Here is an 18468-nt window from a genome sequence, read left to right on the forward strand (position 1 = left end):
AAGTAAGATAGAGTTCAGCATTACTTCAGTGCATGTGGATCAGACATGATGGCCTGGACTTGGAGAGACTTTTGTTGGCTGCAGTGATATTTTGTTAACAACATGAAAAAAAGAAAAAAAAAAAACTGCTTTCATGAGTGACTACAGTTAGTAAATAAATACCTCTGGTCCTGTTTTGATGTGCATTAAACCAATTTCTTTTTCTCCTTGAGGATTTTTTTGTTCAATTTGTCTTATTTTTTGTATGTAAAAGCTTAAAGAAAAGGTTTTTAAATCAATACATGGAGGAGAGCAGGGTGAGACAAAAGAAAGTCAACGGCTCTTTTATGGAGTCAAAACAAACAGTGAGAGGCAGCTGCTTCAACAAGAAGAATCTCAGCGGCAGGTAAGACTCCAACGCATCAAAGGTAAATAAGGACCACGTGAAAAGGAGGAGCACAAATCAGAAGCTGAGCAAATATCAGGTGTTGGGCGAGCTATCCAATAACCGTGCCGAGATGATCACGTCTAAGGCCGATACTGTTATTATATTCTCTGCTTATTGTTCTTTGCTCTTCAATGGTCGCCGCCGTAGTCCTTGGCAACGGGTCGCCTGCACTTACAGGGACCCGTGCAGCCGCTCCGACTCTCTAGCAGATGTTGGGTTGACATTTGACCCAACGCTAAAAGGGGTTTCCCCGATCAGGCTCGGCCCAATCTGCCATCTGGGTGCACGGAATATACAGTCGGGCATGGCGCACCCGGCTGGATGAGCCTGACGCTGTACCCCCTTTTTTAACGCTCTTAGTTTGATGGCATTTATTCAATTCAATTATTAAGCCATGCGGATCCCTGTGGGAGATATTATTAACAGCAGGTTCTGGACTGACATGATTTAGGGTATTTTAGGATAATCCCCTTTTGGGACAATTGATCAAATTTAATGCAGTTCCGAAACTAAACGAAACAAAGTAAGCATAAACAAAGAGACGGTACATCTCCTTATAGACAAATATAGTCCCCGTGGTCTGCCATAAATGACAAGGAAAGCTTGACGACTTCCTCTTCACCTCCTTTCATCTATTCTTCTCCTCTCTCTAATTGTATAGGAGGTTGACCTGGCTGGCCCAAATCTGGAGGCTTCCAAGATAGAGACACTCTTTATTTGGGAGCGTTACAGAGGCAGGGAAACATGTCTCGTGGGTCACGGCACGAGTAATGACGACAACGGAGGAGGCTGGGAACCGCTTTGGGGCTTTGCGGTAGTCTGGAGGTGGAATAGCAACTCTCCAGGATAATCACATTGGCCTGCACATCAAGAGTGCCAAAGTGGTTTTCATCAAAGACCACATCATAGTTACGGGGTTAGCCTCAGGGGGCTTGGTGACAATTGTGAAACCACAGAAATGAATAATCATTAAGGGTGTGATGGTAGACTAAAATCATGGCATATTATGATGGCTAACTACTTTTGAGCATATCGCTAGCTTGGATGTCCTCTAGCCAGGAACTGAAGAGCAAATAAAGCGTGACACACCTAAGCACTTTGTGTTCGAAGCAAAACCTCAAGTCGTCACGTCCCTCTAAACCGCAGACAGGTGTCCGGACGAGGACATCGGGGCGTTTTATCGTGGCAACCGGGAAACTTATGATCTCATTAATCCCCCCACGCTGAGGCTCCAGTCGGGCCAATCAACCCACTCTACATCGAAAATCTCGCCAAAGGGAAAAAAAAAAAACTGTTGTGTGATCACATGATGAGATATGACACCTTTTCTTCCCTCGAGTCACTTTGAGGCCATTTCCTGACTCTCAATGGAGGTGTGTGTGCCAATATGGGGGTCGGGGGGTTATAGACAGACTCATCTGACCACAGCAAACAGAGGTGCCATTGAAGAGTCGGCAGAACTGGAAAGACAAGGGCTCACTTTCATTGAAGTGGTGCTACATTGAAGCATTCACTGCACATAGCAGCACGGAATTAACAACCGTGCTTGTTATCGGAGAACATCCCCCTGACATGTGGAAGCAAACGTGACAAGCCCCTTCTAACTTTTTTCAGTGTTGTAATACGCCGTAAAAAAAAAGAGCAATTCAAAAGACATCATGCATCCCACATACATAATTTATAGCAACAGTGCAACTAAAGGAACTTGATTAGCATCAAGTAGGATCAGAGAATGAATCGCTGACATCAGCATCTGTGAGTTGTAACCGTCACAGTTCAAACTAAAATCTTTTAAAAAAATGGCTGGTTGGAATCGGAATCAACTTGACAGTAAACCAAAAAGGCCTTCAGCTAACTTCTTTTGCAGATAAACGTCAGTGACTGCCAGCGCAGATACGAGATGGTATTTACGGTCTGGAATGTCAAGTAGGTATGCCTGCCGAGTGAAGCGGCCAACCCCGTTCACTTGACCTTGGCGTGACGCCTCGGTTCAAAATGCAAGCGTCTTTTGGTCTACGGGGCAAAATAGCTGGGAATTCTTTCACAAAAACTTTATGAACAAAACAAAAAAACACGCTCTGAGTATTTAAATGGGGATGTTTCGTTACAACGCTTTGAATCTTGAAGTTCTGTTAGCGGGTCTAGCTCAGGTGTTAGGCAGGGCAGAAAGAAGCTAGCAGTTTGCTAACAGTAGCCATGCAAACTTGTTCAACCTCACAAAAAATAAAATCAACTTCAAACTAACAACATTTAATGTTAGAACATTAAATGTAACATTTAATGTAACATTAAGAAGTTAATTAAGTCAATTAACTAGTAACTAGTAACATTCTGTTCTTTATAAGTCACGCTTGTTTACAGTGCTTATGCTAGCTTGCTTTAGGAAACACACGACTTGTTTCCTGCCTGTACAGAATGAACCCAAATATGACATTAAATAAATTCAAAATATGGAAGTACAATGTTTTAGCATACCGTTACATACATTAGTTCTGCATTAGCAGAGGGTAGTGACGGAAACTGTATACAATTTTGTGCCAAACTAATAAAGAATAAAAAATTCCTGTATGAAAAAAATCCAGTCTGATGTTTCCAAAACAGCCAAATGAAAACCTGATTACATTCCGTCGTAAACACACTTCCCATTTGAAAAGGCAAACCTGGATTGAAAGCCTCATGCTCTATCTTCATGTTTAATTGGAGAAGTCTGAGAAGGAGGACATTGCAGAGGCACAATGATGGCTTTGTGGCCCCCAAAGAGAAGATGGGGAAGGCAGAGAGGGGCGGGCGGTTGGACGATGGGTGGTAGAGTAGCCAGGAGACTAAAAGGAGTGAATAACACAACCGGACCAAATTAAGCTGTGGCAGGCAGTTATCTTTGGCTGCCTGGTTTTAGGATTTAAAATGACTAACGTAACCACGCTAATTTTCATTAGCCTATCAAAAGTTAGCATTAAAGGGCAGGTCAAAACTTTTCTTTGCAATACTATGTTCTATGCGGCCTCACTAGTCTTAACTCGTTTCTCTGATTAATATTGTGCTTGTGGGATATGACTTAAGCAGCAAATTGCACCGATTTGAATCCATCTCAGGTGGCGGCCATTTTGCCACTTGCTGTCGACCAACAATGAAATACTGGACGAGCACAATAATAATCAGAATACCGTTTAGAGTTGCGGGGAAAATGACAAAACAAGCCAGGTTTACAAGTGAATAAATAACAAAGGCATGGGAAAAATTTGCACTTTTGGAATGGTCCCTGCATGTGAAGGCACTTCACTGCAGACAGCGTGCATAACTTTGGAGAACCCTATGCCATCTGTCCAGTGGGAGTAAGTGAGACTGAGGGCCACTTTGGGACAAAATCCCGAGAGAGAGCGAGAGCCAGCGAGAGAAAGAGGTAGAGGAGGGAAAAGGGGTTATAGAGGTCTGTGTTGAGAAAGACAAGGTCTGATGGTCTGGCCTCTCTGGGAAGCCTCACCCAGATTAGTCACACAGAATTAATCGCTGCCGAGAACAATGGCCGCCGGGCTTCTGGAGACCCCAGCTGTCGCTTGTTGAAAGAAAAACAAAAATAAGATTTAGGGCCGCCGTAGTTAGGCCGCAGAGGGGGCTGGCTCGCACGCGGACCCGCTGCCGACCGCCGATGACTCAAATCAGACACGCGCCCCGCTCTGTTTTGTACAAGTTGAAGTTTTCTACTCACTTGCACTGTCCGTTGCCGTCCGGAGTGGCATCACATCTCCCCTGGTTCAAACATGACTCGGTGGGCATGGAGCATCTCAGGCCTACCGAGGGAAAGTTTACAATCACAATAATACATGGGCACATGTTGTGAAAGGACAATTTGGGCAAAACTACAAAAATGTCCAGTGTGGGTACGAATGACTGTCACAGTGGCTTGGTGGGAGAGCCCTCGACAGCCTGAGCTTCTCAAAATGGAGGACACAGATTCATTTGCAACAAGTATGTTGTACAAGTTATAATTGTTTAAAACAAACGAACTAATCAATCGTCAACTTTGGGCCAATTGAAAGCTGATAGAGATGTACCTTATGATAGAAATATGACATCACTGCATGAATACATTGAGTTCTTTCTTAACAAAAAAAAGTGGTATAATTTCAAGAATACTTTTCCCCAGAACAAAAAAGCTATTGTTTAAGAAAATAGCTTATTTAGAAGTCTTGTTGTTCCAGAATAAAAGTTGTACTATAAAAAGGTTTAGCTTACGAGTTGACATTTGACTTTAACTTGTCAAGCGTTGATAGCATAACAGTATGATTTTTTTATGCTGACAAAATATTCTTTGTTCTTTTAAAGATTACTTTTTTTCTTAAAAAGATGTCAGCAAAAATACGCTGTAAAGAAAATTTTAGAACAAAAACAATACCAATTAAGACATTTAAACAGCAGTTTTTGATCTTGTGATGATTACTTTTTCCTTGAAAAAAATTATTTAAATCCCATGACATTATGACTTGAATTTATCGTTGACTTGTTTTTTTTTCCCCCTAAAAAAGAGGCAACAATTCTGTTGGCATTGAGGGTTTACAAGATTGGCACCGGAATTATAAAGTGGGTCCTTGTAAAAATGTCCAACACTTTGAGAAGCCTTGCTCCAGGCACCTGTCCCTTCGATAGCCACATAGACAATTGGACAGAATGTCAACACAAATGTTATTCAAACGAGCATAAAAATCCCCAAAAAGAAAACTTACTGCATCATTTTGAGTGAGTTCATATGGAGGAAGAGGACGAAGCATAAATTCGATTTGAACCAACTGTGACTTAAGTCATGTCACTTCCAGTGTGTGTTCACAAACGCAACAGGTTGATTTGAAAAAGTGGCTCACTCAAGAATACGACATGCAGGCGATAAATGCGAACTTTAGGGTAACTCACCACGTGCTAGTCCAATCAGCCACAACACTAAAGTTACTTTCGCCAAAAAAATCGGCATTCCTTCAGGTTTACAAAGTGCTCACACATAAAGTCCGCATGGGTTGTTCATAGATCCGAACGTCTTCTTGTCTGGGGCTGATGAGATGGGAGGAAAAAAGTTGGAGTAGTTCCGCGGTAAAAAAAAATTCGCACGCCCTTGTCAACGGGAGATGTTGTCGCCACACTTCTCCGGCTGGAAATGACCCCGAGTCGCTCGCTCCACATCTGGGGAGGCGAAGCGGGGAGGAGGGCCATCGGTCGGCGCGGTCCCACGGTGCCCCCAGCTCCTTCTCCCACCCCCTCCCTCCTCCAAACAAACACACAGTTGATCAAGCGATAGATATCGCGGAAAGAGTTGGAAAAAAGTTTATGTTGTGGTTTCATTCCACACTTTTTGTTCCTTTTTCTGCGTAGTGTTCCAGCAATTAATGGGGAGAGGAAAAGCTTCAAAAATGCTCACATTCAATTAATGTTCAATTAATTTTTTTGTATGCTAATTATTTAGCACGTTTTCAAAATGGCAGCGCGAGTTAAAATTTCCATAATTTTGAAAAAATACTACATCAGGTCATTAAAAGTTCATTTTAAAAGCTATTTTAGGATATTTTTTTATGCACGTAGAAAGGGGAAAAAAGTATAAAGTTCCGGAGAACAGTAGACTGATTGTAACTGAATGAATCAGCGCTTGGACAAAATGGCTTCTGGCAATTAGAGAAAAAAATATTAGGATTTATTTGACAATTTAATCGTAATAAACTGAAAGCCAATTGTATTTAGTTTTGGAGAAAAAGACATTCCTTGAATTTTAGCTTGGCATCATGACAACAAGTACAGAATAGTGAATATTACTTTAAAAAAAAAAAAAAAACTTTTATAGTGGAAAAAAATACCAACACAAAATAAACAACCAAACTACCATCATCATCATCATCACCAGCAACAACATAGCGGCATCAACTGATAAGTCTGAGAAATTCTCTATTATCAGTTTACATCTTCTTCCACACTAGTAAACAAACGCTGATGTTGTGAGGTCAGGTTTTCGAGCTAAGTCAGCACAAAATATCTGCAGATTCCAATCAAGTGCTGTGTGAAGCCACTTTAAAATGCCTCCCAAAGGTTTCTATTTGTTGTCGTCGGAAGCGTTACGTTTCAGATTCACTTGCGATCTAGATTTCTTCGCTTAAAAAACTTTTAACCCTGAAAATGACGTTAAAACCTCTTTAACAACTCTTTAACAACTTTTAAACACATCGTAAATGTATTTTTTTTAATCTTCTATTTAACCAAATGTCTATTTTCTTGCCACCACTGTAGCAACCACCCAACTTTTCCTGAGCAGTTATAAAGAACTGTTAAACTGCCTCACTGTCAACTACCTCCTGTTTTGTTGTATAAACCACAATGACACACGACTAGCTCGCAGGTAAAACTGCTGCACGAGTCCAAAAAAAAAAAGCGGAGACGTTAAGAGAGCCTCAGGAAAGGCATACTCCAGTAAATGCGGAGTGCCCAACCTTTAAACCGATTCCACGGCCAGTAAAAACCACAATTTAATCATGTCATATCAGTATTGTCATGGAAATGTATTATATTAACTAAGCCCATAATCTGCTTTTGATTTGATCCCAATCGGTCAATTAATTTGTGTATTCTAATGCGTAACCTCATTCTGTGTTTTAAATTGGTTCCCAATGACAAGAATGGAGTTTCGGCGAATACTCTAAATTTTAGCGTTTTTTTTTTAACGGGTTTGACATACTGCCAAAATTGCTAGTCAGAGGCTGAGCTGCACTGTATTTGTCTACAATTTTTTTGACACGTTCATCAAACTAAACACATAATACAATATAGATTCAACAAGCGGATAATAATCCTCTTGTATTTTTTTTTTTTTAATTTTTTTTTACGCAACTACTTTATTGTGCTCATTGCCCAATGCAAGCCAGACCCAAAAGGTGTTTACACTTTGGCATTGTGAGGTGGCGGGTAAACAGGATTTGTCTTGATTTCCTCCTCATTGTATGAACCCAGGGGGCCGTCAAGGGGGCTGTACCCACAACTGGCGCAGCGCAGATGGGGCAAATCTGTTCTACTTGATCAGCTTTACAAGCACGGACAGCTGCACGGGGTCTCGTTTGGGTAAAAAGCACCAAAGCACATGTTCGAGCTAATACAGTGGCTGTCATTATTTGATAAGCAACGCATGACTGGGTATCGGTCCAGATTAAAGACCCGATTGACTCGATCCAGCTGGGTTTAATGTTACGCTGTCTATCTTTAACAACTGTTTTGACACGCAAAACGTCTTTTCTTAAACTGAGGTTTCGTTTCGGTAATGAAATTTAAGACGTGCAAGGTGGTGCTAGACTGCGAGCGTCGTGTTGGCTTGTTTGAGCCTGGACGACTTCTGGATCCTTTCCTCCAATCACAGCTTGAGGCAAAGAATGTGAAAAGTACTTTAAAAAAAAAATCACTTTGCATACAAATCTTCTCATGAGTGAGTTTTTTTGTGTGGTTGTGTGTGTGTGTGTGTGGTCGCAAACAGCAGCAGCAGGTGTGTATGTGCGACATGTCCAGACATGTATGTAAAGGCAGATACACACATAAAGACATTTCATAAAGCAGTGTACACACATTGAACACTCCAAGACAAATGGCTTCCGCAGTCAAACGACAGCAGCTTCTAATTATACAACCTTGTTTACTACTTAAGAGATTCGCAGGCTTGTAATGAACCGTGAGGCCCGAGGAAAAAGTTGACCCTCGCGGCCTCGCATCCCTTGTGGTACCGCTATTATTAGCGGAACAACATCCGCAAAGAATCAGACATAAGTCAAGCTGTATGAATTTTAAACGCTCCCCCTCCTGATTTTCTATTTCAAAATAACGCGGGAGTTTCCCCCCAGCTATTGGGTGGGAAACATTTGCAGATAATTGAACACCCACCCAAAAAAGGTCGATCATTTTAGACAGGGCTATGGCCTCGATAAACAAAACTCCTCCTCTCACCTCAACAAGATGGTGCCAAAGTTTGTTTTTGAGCAAGACTTTGGCCTCAGAATATATATATATATTTTTTAAACTTAGAAGACCTGACAGATGTCCGAATGTTTGTGAACATGGTGTCCGTGGCACACACGCAGAAAAAAATACCTGAGGGAAGGAAAATAGACCATTGTATTGCAGTGCTATTATTTCCTGAGTGGTTCACACAGAGATGAATGCATCCTGCTCTGTCTGTATTGTTCTTATCGAGGAGGAGGCTCCAGTGACTTTTTTTCTTGAATTGAACATTCTACTGCTGCCCAATGTGAGGAAACACGGGCGAGGGTCTTTGGCTCCTGCTTTCCGGCGCTTGAGGCAAAAGAGGCAACTGCTGCCAGGGAGAAGGTGAGACGGGCCAAGCACCTTGCCGAGAAATGTGAGAAAATGTCAACGAGCAGTCCAAGGGCGTTGAGCTGTCGTGGAGATAAAGTACCACACCCTAAATGAACACAAACGCCAGCTCATGCTTTGACTTTTCCTCTCGTTCTGTTTCCTGTTACGGGCCACAGTTTTAGAAGTGACGAAGAACTTGAGGAAGAACTCCAGGGCGAGGTCATTTTTATAAAAGGAACTCAAATCTGACTCAAGCTGAGTGAAAATGGACCCCGAGGTCGTGACATCATGCGAGCAGCAAAAGAAGGGAATGGAAAGAATGAATCTGAGAAAAAGCCAAATGGAAGACGGGAGGGAGAGTTACATTGTCGGTGCAAAATCTTTATCCTGATCAAAATACCATTAATGCTTTAATTATTAATGCAATAAATGCTGGGTGGGCCGGTTTAAAAGATTTGACCTAAATAGCAAACAACGGCGCCAAAACAGTCAGTGACAAACCTCGAACGTGTAGCTTTTACTCAAGCTGAGCGGTAAACAAAAGGAGGAAGTGGCTCAGCGCGTCCGGCAGAGCTTCCTGTTTGTGATTACGCGTCCAAAAACATGCTTGGCTCTCTGGGACCTCCTGCCACTCTTGTCGAAATGGGAGCAGCATTGGCCCGCTGCGACTGGTCGCCCGAGGTCGGGGCGCCACAATAGCGGGAAGCAGCTGCTTCAGACATAAAAGTAGCGCTGTGTCGTCTTAATGATGTTTAATAAGTGGCCTGTGCTCAATTAGCTTAATGGGTAAAGTACAGGAAATAATCAGAATTGTACATATCTGATTTTTGGGGTAGTATTTGTTTATTGATATGTTTTGTAATTTTTTTTTATTCAATGTGTTCATTTATTGAAATATTTTTGTAATTATGCAGCTAATATTTTCACATTTATTTTGTGTATAATATTTTTTTTCCCAATATTTTGCAGTCTAATATTTTTATTGTTAAACTTCATGCTAATATTTGTACCCCAGTCGCGGGAATAAAATATCTCCATATTTGAGCCTGTTTTGTGAGGTCATCTAACTTGGACAAGGACTAGACAGACTGTTCCCAGATGCAAAACACACATAAATATCATTCCCCTGTCTTCTTTCCCACCGTGGAGTAAAAACATTTTTGGAAAAACTGTGACGACTTTGATGCTCTCTAGTTTATTATTCTAACTTCTGATGCCTCTAGACTGTAAATGAAAGTTCCATGAATGTGTGTGAGCTTGTTTATGTGAATAATCTCATAATTGTCGTTAGGAGAGGAGAGGAAAGGAAGGGTGAGGATTATCTCTCCTCTTCGGTGCCGCTGTGTATAAAGTCTGCATGAGAACCCGTGACATGGCATGGCACACAAAGAGGCAGGAAAGCAGGAGTTTTCTGTGCAAGACAATGCGGCACCTGTGAACGTTCATTAGGGCGTGAAGGGAAGCAAATGGAAGTTCACACACCTTAATGGGACCTGATGATTTATAAAGACATTGCGAAGCAGATTAAATGTCATTTAACTACTGCAAAACCTCCCACCAACATTTTCCATTAGGCAATTTTCTTTGACATGTTTATCCAGCTAACAATTAGCACAGGAAGCTAGCATAGCGGTCTAAATTTTGTTTTCAGAAAATATGCTTCGTACGAGTTCTATCAAGTTAGCGGGAACAAGAACAAACATCTCAGAACAAACTAACAAACAAAGACTAGGCAATTGTTAACTACCTTGCTAGATAGCACCATGACAAAAAACAGTATTTTTGTTCACAAAAGGTTTAAAACTAGCTTGAGCCAACAGGACTGGGAACAAAAACAGACCCAAAAACACCTGCATCAAACCGGTCATCGGCTTCAGGCTAGTTAGGTAGCTACTATAAGTTAGCATCTGATGCTAACGTAGCTGACTATGGGCAAATTTGATAGTCCTGTGCTCACCATTCCTGCACCTGTTGTTAGAAGCAAACGTCGATTTAAGACTCACCTTTCAGTCCAATTCACAGGCTGCTTAAATATCGCAATCCCACAAAGATATGCGCAGACGCACACCACATTTATGGGAACACAAATACAAGCTGGGTGGCATCATAAAGCCCAAACAAAATCTATTGGGAAAATAAGTTAATTGTAGGTTTTCAACAGATTACCTCATTTAACATCAACAAAACTTTAGGTTCTCACCATTAGCTTGGGGAGGGGCTGTACTCATGTTGACCTTTCAAAGTAAAGCTCCACTTTTTACTGAGCTGGGCTGGGTTAAGCAAAGCAACCCCGAAACCCGTCCCTCCTCCATGTTTTAAACACATTTGCTTCATTTATTTTGCATTCAACGTAGACCTGCTGTAACTTGCTATCAAGCTAAACTTTTAGCTGCTCAGATTAGCAAAGCATCCCAATAACCATTGATACGGGTTTCATTTCCAAACTTGTTTACGGTGTGCAGTTCAACCTGCATACATCGGTAGGTTCACACCCCTTATCAGACCCTCCATCGGTTTCCCACATGATGTGTGTACAAGCGCATGACATTCCCACTGACTGAGAAAATGCTGACTGTGCATAGGTGTGTTTGCTGGGTCGTCGTAATTCGGTAGCTGCTGTCAGGCATCGGTGAGACTGACAGTTTCCCCAACCGACACACTCCTTTGGGTTATCATACCTATGGATGCCCCCCCCCCTCCCCTTTGCACGCCACTGGTGGGACCCCTTTTTTCCTCCAAGCAAATTCCTCAAGAGCCTGGGAAAGAAGCTGTGACATCAGTAAACATGTTTCCGTGTGAATGTCCACGCAAACTTCACACACTCTGGAAGCAGCACTTTTGCATCTTGCTCAGATGTGTTTTCAGTGCTTAAGAGAATATCCGAAAGACCCGGAAAAAAAAAAAAAAAAGTAGACGGACAATAAGGTCTATTTTTAGCCGTAATGAGGCCACTGGTGATCTTCGCTGGAATGTCACAAAAGGGACAAAGTGTTCCACCAAAATCCATGAGTCGCCAGTCTACTTTTGAACTCAAGTAATAAATGTTTCTGTACTGTCATGTTTTTAAGCAAACCTGTAAGTTGAAAAATATATGTACATATATTTTTTGAAATTCATTGCTTTTTTTTGATTAGTATTCTGATCAAATTTTATTTTTGACAATTTCTCCCTTAGGAATGCGAAGTTTCTGATTTATATTTCTGGTTCTGTTTTAGAAGTAAGTTTTACAAGTTTCTGTCGTCATGGAGATCCCCCATGGTAACAAGGTCAGTCCAGGTTTATTTTTTTCCATACTTGGGAGCTTACATTGGGTCTGGCTGGGTGTTGGGGGGGGATGGGGTGAGAAGAGCACAATTCCCATGCCCTGGTTCCCCCCTCACCACACACACACACCCCCCTTGGGACTTTTTAACGGCAGATGTGACGTCTGGGGCTTCCCGTCCCGTCCGGTGTTGTCGTCTGGCTGCCATCCGTACTGTCTACAGAGAGAGAAACACGTCCATCCCGTCACACTGAAATTATGCGCCGCGATAACTCGGCACTGATTTGCCTAAGTGACGAGCCAATCAGACAGGCTCTCTCATCTCTTGAGAGTTGATGCCGTCACAATCCCAAATTTGAATGATCGGGTCTTAGTGGAGAATGAATAAAACGTAATAACTAAGCCATTCATGTTTTAACTTTTCTATTTGATATATTTCGGTACAAATTTGCTAAAGGTTGAAACCCTGACCTTGGCTTGAAACCCTAATTTGAAACCCTGACTAGGTCTTAAAATTCTCATTTTAAACCCTGCCTAGGATTGCAAACCTGGGTTTGAAAGTCTTAACTTTGAAATACTAGTACAAAAATGATGTTTTCACTGGACTGGGTTTGTTTTTTGGGCGGAAAAATGATGGAGACTATCAGAGCCATGATAAAAGAGGTTGGAAATAAGGCCAAGCTTAAGGCGCCCGTCGAGCAGATAGGGCGGAAAAGAAAGTAAGGCTCCCGCAGATCCAGCCTCAGTCGGGAGGCCTTTATCTGGCTAATGCATTGTCTTACTTGGAAAAACCTCAGGCTCGGAAGGGAAGATCCGGATTGGATCCTCCCTCCTGCCAGTAGATTAGGACTGAGTGAGCGGTCTCCCATCAGCCACGTTGCTCTTTGATGGCCGCCAGCGGCTGTCGACACCCCGGAGGACGTGACCGTGAACAAGGCCACCGATCCGGGTCTGACGAGAGGCTCTTTCCAATCTCCCTAATGATTTGTAAATAAACAGCGGTGGCTCGCTCTGTCTGGAAATGGTTGCGGGGGTGCTCGAGTACTCGCACTAGTCTGGGCTGAAGTAGAAGCAGGCTACAGATATTTGTGTAAAAAAAAAAAAAAAAAATGATGGTGAAATGCTAACCCCTGTTGAAAATGTATCTCAGTCAGGAAATCCTACTTTCAAACCATAACCCCATCTTGAAACTCTAATTTAAAACCCTAACCCTGTTTTCAAATCATAATTTGAATCGCAATTTGAAACCCCGTCCCTTGTCTGAAACCATAACCCTGGCCAGAAACCCAATTGGAAATGTCACTTTAGTGTCAAATTGAGAATGTATCCATTGTTCGGAACCATAACCCCTTTTTTTTTTTTTTTAACTTGAACAAATGTGAGAAAATAGACTACTAACACAAGAAACTCTTGTTAATTACTGGCGCCTATCGTACCAAAATGTCCACACTGTGTCTTCTCTGTCCTCTCCTGTCATGAGAAGATATTTCGAAAAGATCCCTTTGAGGTTAGAAGGCCAGTCAAAGAGTTCTCAAATTCAACTAGTGCCATCAATTTTAATCTGCGTGTGCCACTTGAGAGCCATCATCTTCACCCCAACCCCCGCCTCCCAGAAAAGTATCTTTTGTGTGCTTCTCCCTCATTAATTAAGCATATGTCTTCTATTTGAGATTGAGCAGGAGTGCACACAAAAGCACAATTTGCACCCAATCTGAAAGTGTAATGAGAGCGCATGGAAGAAGAAGAAAAAAAAAAAGAGACGAAATGACAAAGACGAGTCAAGACAAAGGCGAACGGAGGGATGAACAAGGAGGCCTCCCTCTGAATGCAGATGATTGTGTAACGAGGGATTAAGTGCTGGATTAGGGGTCTTTATGAAGATGTTTCTGATCCTCATTAAGGACCTCGTCTCATATCGGGGCATCGATTTCCCCCCAGCATCCGCATCCTCTGGAGGAGGAAAGATAAAGAAAAAGCGAGGAGGAGGAGAAGATGTGTTTCTAATAATACGCTCTTCCGAGACGAACATGACTTTCGTATTTCGAACATTTATTTTTGCTTCGTGTCATAATAGCAACTGAGCTAAGTAACTTCACTTATTACATGCTTGAAAAGTCACATTCTTTGATTAGAAAACAATGTTTGGGTTTCGATCTAGGTTTTCAAGACAGGTTTGGCCTATCAAGTTATGGTGTGCAATCATGGTTAGGGTTGAAAGACAAAGTCAACGTTCTAAACTTAATTTCTTGTCTAACCCTCCCCAGGAAAACTGTTGTAAACTAATTATGAAAGTGTGGGGAGTTGCATGTAATTACGCCACCGACCATGCGAGGGCAGTGCGACGCCTCGTTGATCACGTTGCCATCTTCCTCTTGGCAACGAAGTAGTTGTTGTCAAACGTTGCTAAGGAAGTCGCCTGGCTACTTGTTACGTGTACTTTACACACTTGGGGTGATAATCCGATAGTTAACGGGGCAATACCTGTCTGGTTTCCTATGTTAATGACGGATTAACGATAGCAAGAATGTATTTATTGCTCTTGAGGAGGTGAATAGTTTGTTTTTTCGGCGTATGCCGAGTTAGTTTAGCGAGGACCGTGTTAGCCTAGCCGCACTGCTAACCGGCCACAGATTTAACTGAATGTATGCGTTGTGATTTGTTTCGAGTGAGACAATGAAACAGGCTGACATTTTAAAAATCAGAAAAGGATGACGGAGAACGGAGACAGTGTAAGGCCGGGCAACTGCAGCCCGGCGACGGTCGCCAGTGACGGTCGAACGCCCAAGGCCCCCTCGGCGGACCGCAAAATGTGCAAGGAGTTCAACAACGCCCTCAAACTGCAGCAGGCTGCGCGGAACGCGGCTGGAGATAGCCCGTACCAGCCTCGGCCGCCCTCGCTGCCCAGCAAGTGGAAAGGCAAGATGCCGGAGAAGAGCGTCCGCGCCCGGAGGCTGCGATCCAGCCAGGAGAGCCTGAGCGACCCAGTGGGCTCGTCCACGGACTCGCTCAAGGAAGTAGCTTCCCCTACAAGCGAGGCCATCGTAACATCTCCCAGGTTGTTTCGCGAAAGAGGCAGCAGTCTATCCGATTCCGACCGCAGCTCGACCGCCGTGCCGCGGAGCGACCCCTCGGAGCTTCGGCTGCGGTCCTCCAGGCTGCGCCTGTCGCCGGTGCAGCCCAGCTCGGCGCCGCTGCCCGCCCTGGGGCACAACTTCGTTTCGGCCGCTCTGAGGGCCGCTAATAAGATTGACAAGGACTGCTCGGATTACGCCTCCAGGAGGAGATCCCAGAGGCTGCTGCTACTGCACAGGAACCTGAGCGAGGGCGACGCCGGTTCGGATAGCCTGTCTGTCAACTCCATGAGGTCCACCAGCAGCGTGTTGAGCCCCATTAAACCCCAGGAAGTCAGAAACAGGTACGACGCCTGGACCAATGCTGGTAGGCACAATTAAGTTGATGGTTGAAGTATCACTGCGTGAAGTTACGTTAAGTAGGGCTGGAGAGAACTGGTCATTCTCATTTTGTTGGGTTAGGCAGCTGCACACGGTTGGTGGGAACTATACCAACATATCGCCTAGCTTTGTTTTCAGGGTCAAGTACCCGACACCATCATTCAAATTGCCTGTCCTTGCATTAGAACATTACGAGTGTAACCAAAGAAATAAAGACAATGCGGTGTCATTTAGGAGCTTTCTGGAAGGAGGAGGGCTTGGCAGCGGTGCCCTGCTGGGGGTGGAGGAGCTTCAGCGCTACTTCCCAGATCGGAGGCTCGGAGTCTACGTGGTCACATGGAACATGCAGGGAGAGAAGGTATGGTGCAGATTTTTGACAATGATACCACTGTTGCGAGCATCACAGAATTTCAGTGTGGGTGTGCGTTTGGTTGTGTGTCTGCCTCTTGTCAATGAATGTGTCTGTGTGTGTACACTTGGTGTGCCTTTCTGCGTGTTTGTTGCACCCCAGGGCTTTCCTTCCAACCTTGACGACCTCCTCCTTCCAACCGACTCAGAATATGCACAAGACTTTTACATTATCGGAGTGCAGGAAGGATGTCCTGACAGGTACTCGGCTCCCTACTATTAAGTGTCTCTGTGCATTACACAAATTTGTGTGTGTGTGTGTGTGTAGGCGGGAGTGGGAGATACGCCTCCAGGAATCTCTGGGTCCACACTACGTCATGCTGTACGCGGCGTCTCACGGCGTACTGTACCTCAGCGCCTTCATCCGCAGAGACCTGATCTGGTTCTGCTCCGAGGTGGAACACGCCACCGTCACCACCAGGATCATCTCGCAGATCAAGACCAAAGGGGCCGTGGCCGTGGCTTTCACCTTCTTTGGCACGTCCTTCCTCTTCATCACATCACACTTCACCTGTAAGCATCAAATGAAGATTTTGTCACATTGTATTCTCACACATTGTAATGTTGCATTATGCTGACACGTCACAAAATGTCTTCCAGCTGGAGATGCCAAGGTGTACGAGAGGATTTTGGACTACAACAAGATCGTGGAGGCATTGGCGCTTCCCAAGGGACTCCCCGATACCAACCCTTACAGATCAACGTCATGTAAGGAAAGGGTTCTTTCTTAATTTGGGTGTTTGAAAAAAATGCAATTTAATAATGCTGTGGCCTCTTAAAAGTCCTGATATGATTGTAATCACTAAACTGACTTCTTTGCAATTAATGTTACGTGCGTTACGTCAGCATGATCTTTTAAAGACTTGGTCCATCTTTCAAAATTAATAATTTTTCCATTTTGAATAAAACAATTTTCTATTTACGTTAATTGGTCGTGAATATGCATGGTCATCTTTTGTCCACTAGGGGGTGCTGCAACACAACACTTTGAAGGAAAAGCCCCAGGGTAATTTAAAGACAAGTCTTTCTTTTTTTTTTCTAACCTCAGTGTTGTGCTCCTGTCTGTGTGTCACGTAGCTGACGTCACCACAAGGTTCGACCAGGTCTTCTGGTTCGGAGACTTCAACTTTCGTCTGGGTCATGAGCGGGCCAGCGTAGAGAGTATTATCAAGAGAACGTCTGGGGATGACATGGACGCCCTGATGGAGCACGACCAGCTATCCAAGGAGATGAAAGATGGTAGATTTTCATTGAATTCTTAAGGTAGTTAGCTAGGTATGCGGTTACCGAAATAGGAAGGTTGATGGAGAAGTAGGTAGGAAGACAGACCTATGCACTTTTTTTTTTTTTTTTAAGATTTGTTGCCACTGAATGATATTGAATGCAGATGTGTTTTCAGGTTCAATCTTCAAAGGCTTCCAGGAGGCCAACATCCACTTCCCACCTACGTACAAATTCGACATTGGCAGCGACGTGTACGACAGCAGCGCCAAACAGAGGACGCCGTCGTACACCGTAAGAAGCACCACCGCTGTCAACGGCAACAATAGAAAGAAAAACAATAAGTATGTGTTCCTCACCAGGACAGGATCTTGTTCCGGACCAGGTACGCGGACGACATCCACGTGCTCAAATACGCCAGCTGCTCCAGCATAAAGACCTCGGACCACCGGCCCGTCATCGGCATCTACCACGTCAAACTAAAGGCGGGCCGAGACACGTGAGTACCATGATGATTCCGATTAGCGTAGAAGTAATTAGATGGATAGAAAGAGGCACCTAAATGTGGCAACAAGTAGGTATGCACAATTCACAACTGAACCTATCCCATTCCCAACTGCAGATTTGGTAACCTACTTGTGTGTTGTGCAGTATTCCGTTGGGAGCGGGCCAGTTTGACCGCAGCCTGTATTTGGAGGGCATCAAGAGGAGGATCAGCAGGGAGCTGAAGATGAGGGAGACCATGAAGAACCAAAGCAGCGTGTGTGTCATTTCATGAAACACCCTCAAAACCACAGACGGGACCTCACCGCCACCTACTGGTCAGAACGAGGAGCACTCGAGGGCAGGAACCTCGACATGCCCGTAATCCAAAGTCAGTATTAATGGAATGCTTTGGGACATTTGTGGAACAACTAGCACATTACTAAAGACGGTTTTAGATGCTACTGCAAAGAACAGAGATTTCTTTTGTTTGTTTACCCCAATGAGCAGCTGCTATATTCGCTTTCATCTTTTCATTCCAAGGATTTTTTTGTGTGTGGTCCTAACCAGATGCCTTACACCAGGGGTTCTCAAAATGATTTGATAAATGATGCCAAGTGCATACCTTTGTGGAGTTAGCCTAAAACCCAAACCTTACTTGTATTACCACAACTTGTCCATGTAGTGAAACACTATGAAAAAAGTGCCTGGATGAATTTCCTCAGGATTTTTTTTTCTACAGAAGCACCACAATAAACTTTTTTTTTTTTTTTTAAATAATGGGGAAAGGCTTGCTTTTATTTAACAGTTGCCGTCCACGTTTCAGCACGTTTTCCGCCATGCCAGTTCAGTACTTATGTAGATTATGCACAATGCCAGGGGGTGCTTTA

At 43.6% G+C, this 18468-nt stretch overlaps 2 protein-coding genes across 4 annotated transcripts in view; one reads left to right on the forward strand and one right to left on the reverse strand.

Annotated features, from left to right (window-relative positions):
- Nucleotides 1-16374, reverse strand: part of LOC125993945 (neurogenic locus notch homolog protein 1) — a 39040-nt gene extending 22666 nt beyond the window's left edge. The window contains exons 1-2 of one of the 3 annotated variants that reach the window (XM_049762984.1): nt 16225-16374; nt 4134-4215 (exon numbers count right to left, since the gene is read on the reverse strand). In XM_049762984.1, the coding sequence (XP_049618941.1) occupies nt 4134-4201 (68 nt within the window). In that variant the 5' untranslated portion in view covers nt 4202-4215; nt 16225-16374. Of the gene's footprint in view, nt 1-4133; nt 4216-5332; nt 5653-16224 lie in introns of those variants that run through there. The other 2 variants (XM_049762983.2, XM_049762982.2) reach the window with 2 other exon arrangements.
- On the forward strand, nt 14376-18358 carry inpp5e (inositol polyphosphate-5-phosphatase E). Its single transcript, XM_049763179.2, has 9 exons — nt 14376-15429; nt 15701-15824; nt 15978-16075; nt 16143-16387; nt 16475-16582; nt 16952-17113; nt 17274-17389; nt 17458-17594; nt 17747-18358. The coding sequence occupies exons 1-9, from the start codon at nt 14723-14725 to the stop codon at nt 17871-17873; spliced, it is 1824 nt and encodes a 607-aa protein (XP_049619136.1). The 5' UTR covers nt 14376-14722; the 3' UTR covers nt 17874-18358.
- The last annotated feature ends 110 nt before the right edge of the window (nt 18359-18468 follow it).

This window comes from Syngnathus scovelli, chromosome 3 (genome assembly GCF_024217435.2).
Source record: "Syngnathus scovelli strain Florida chromosome 3, RoL_Ssco_1.2, whole genome shotgun sequence".
NCBI lineage: Eukaryota > Metazoa > Chordata > Actinopteri > Syngnathiformes > Syngnathidae > Syngnathus > Syngnathus scovelli.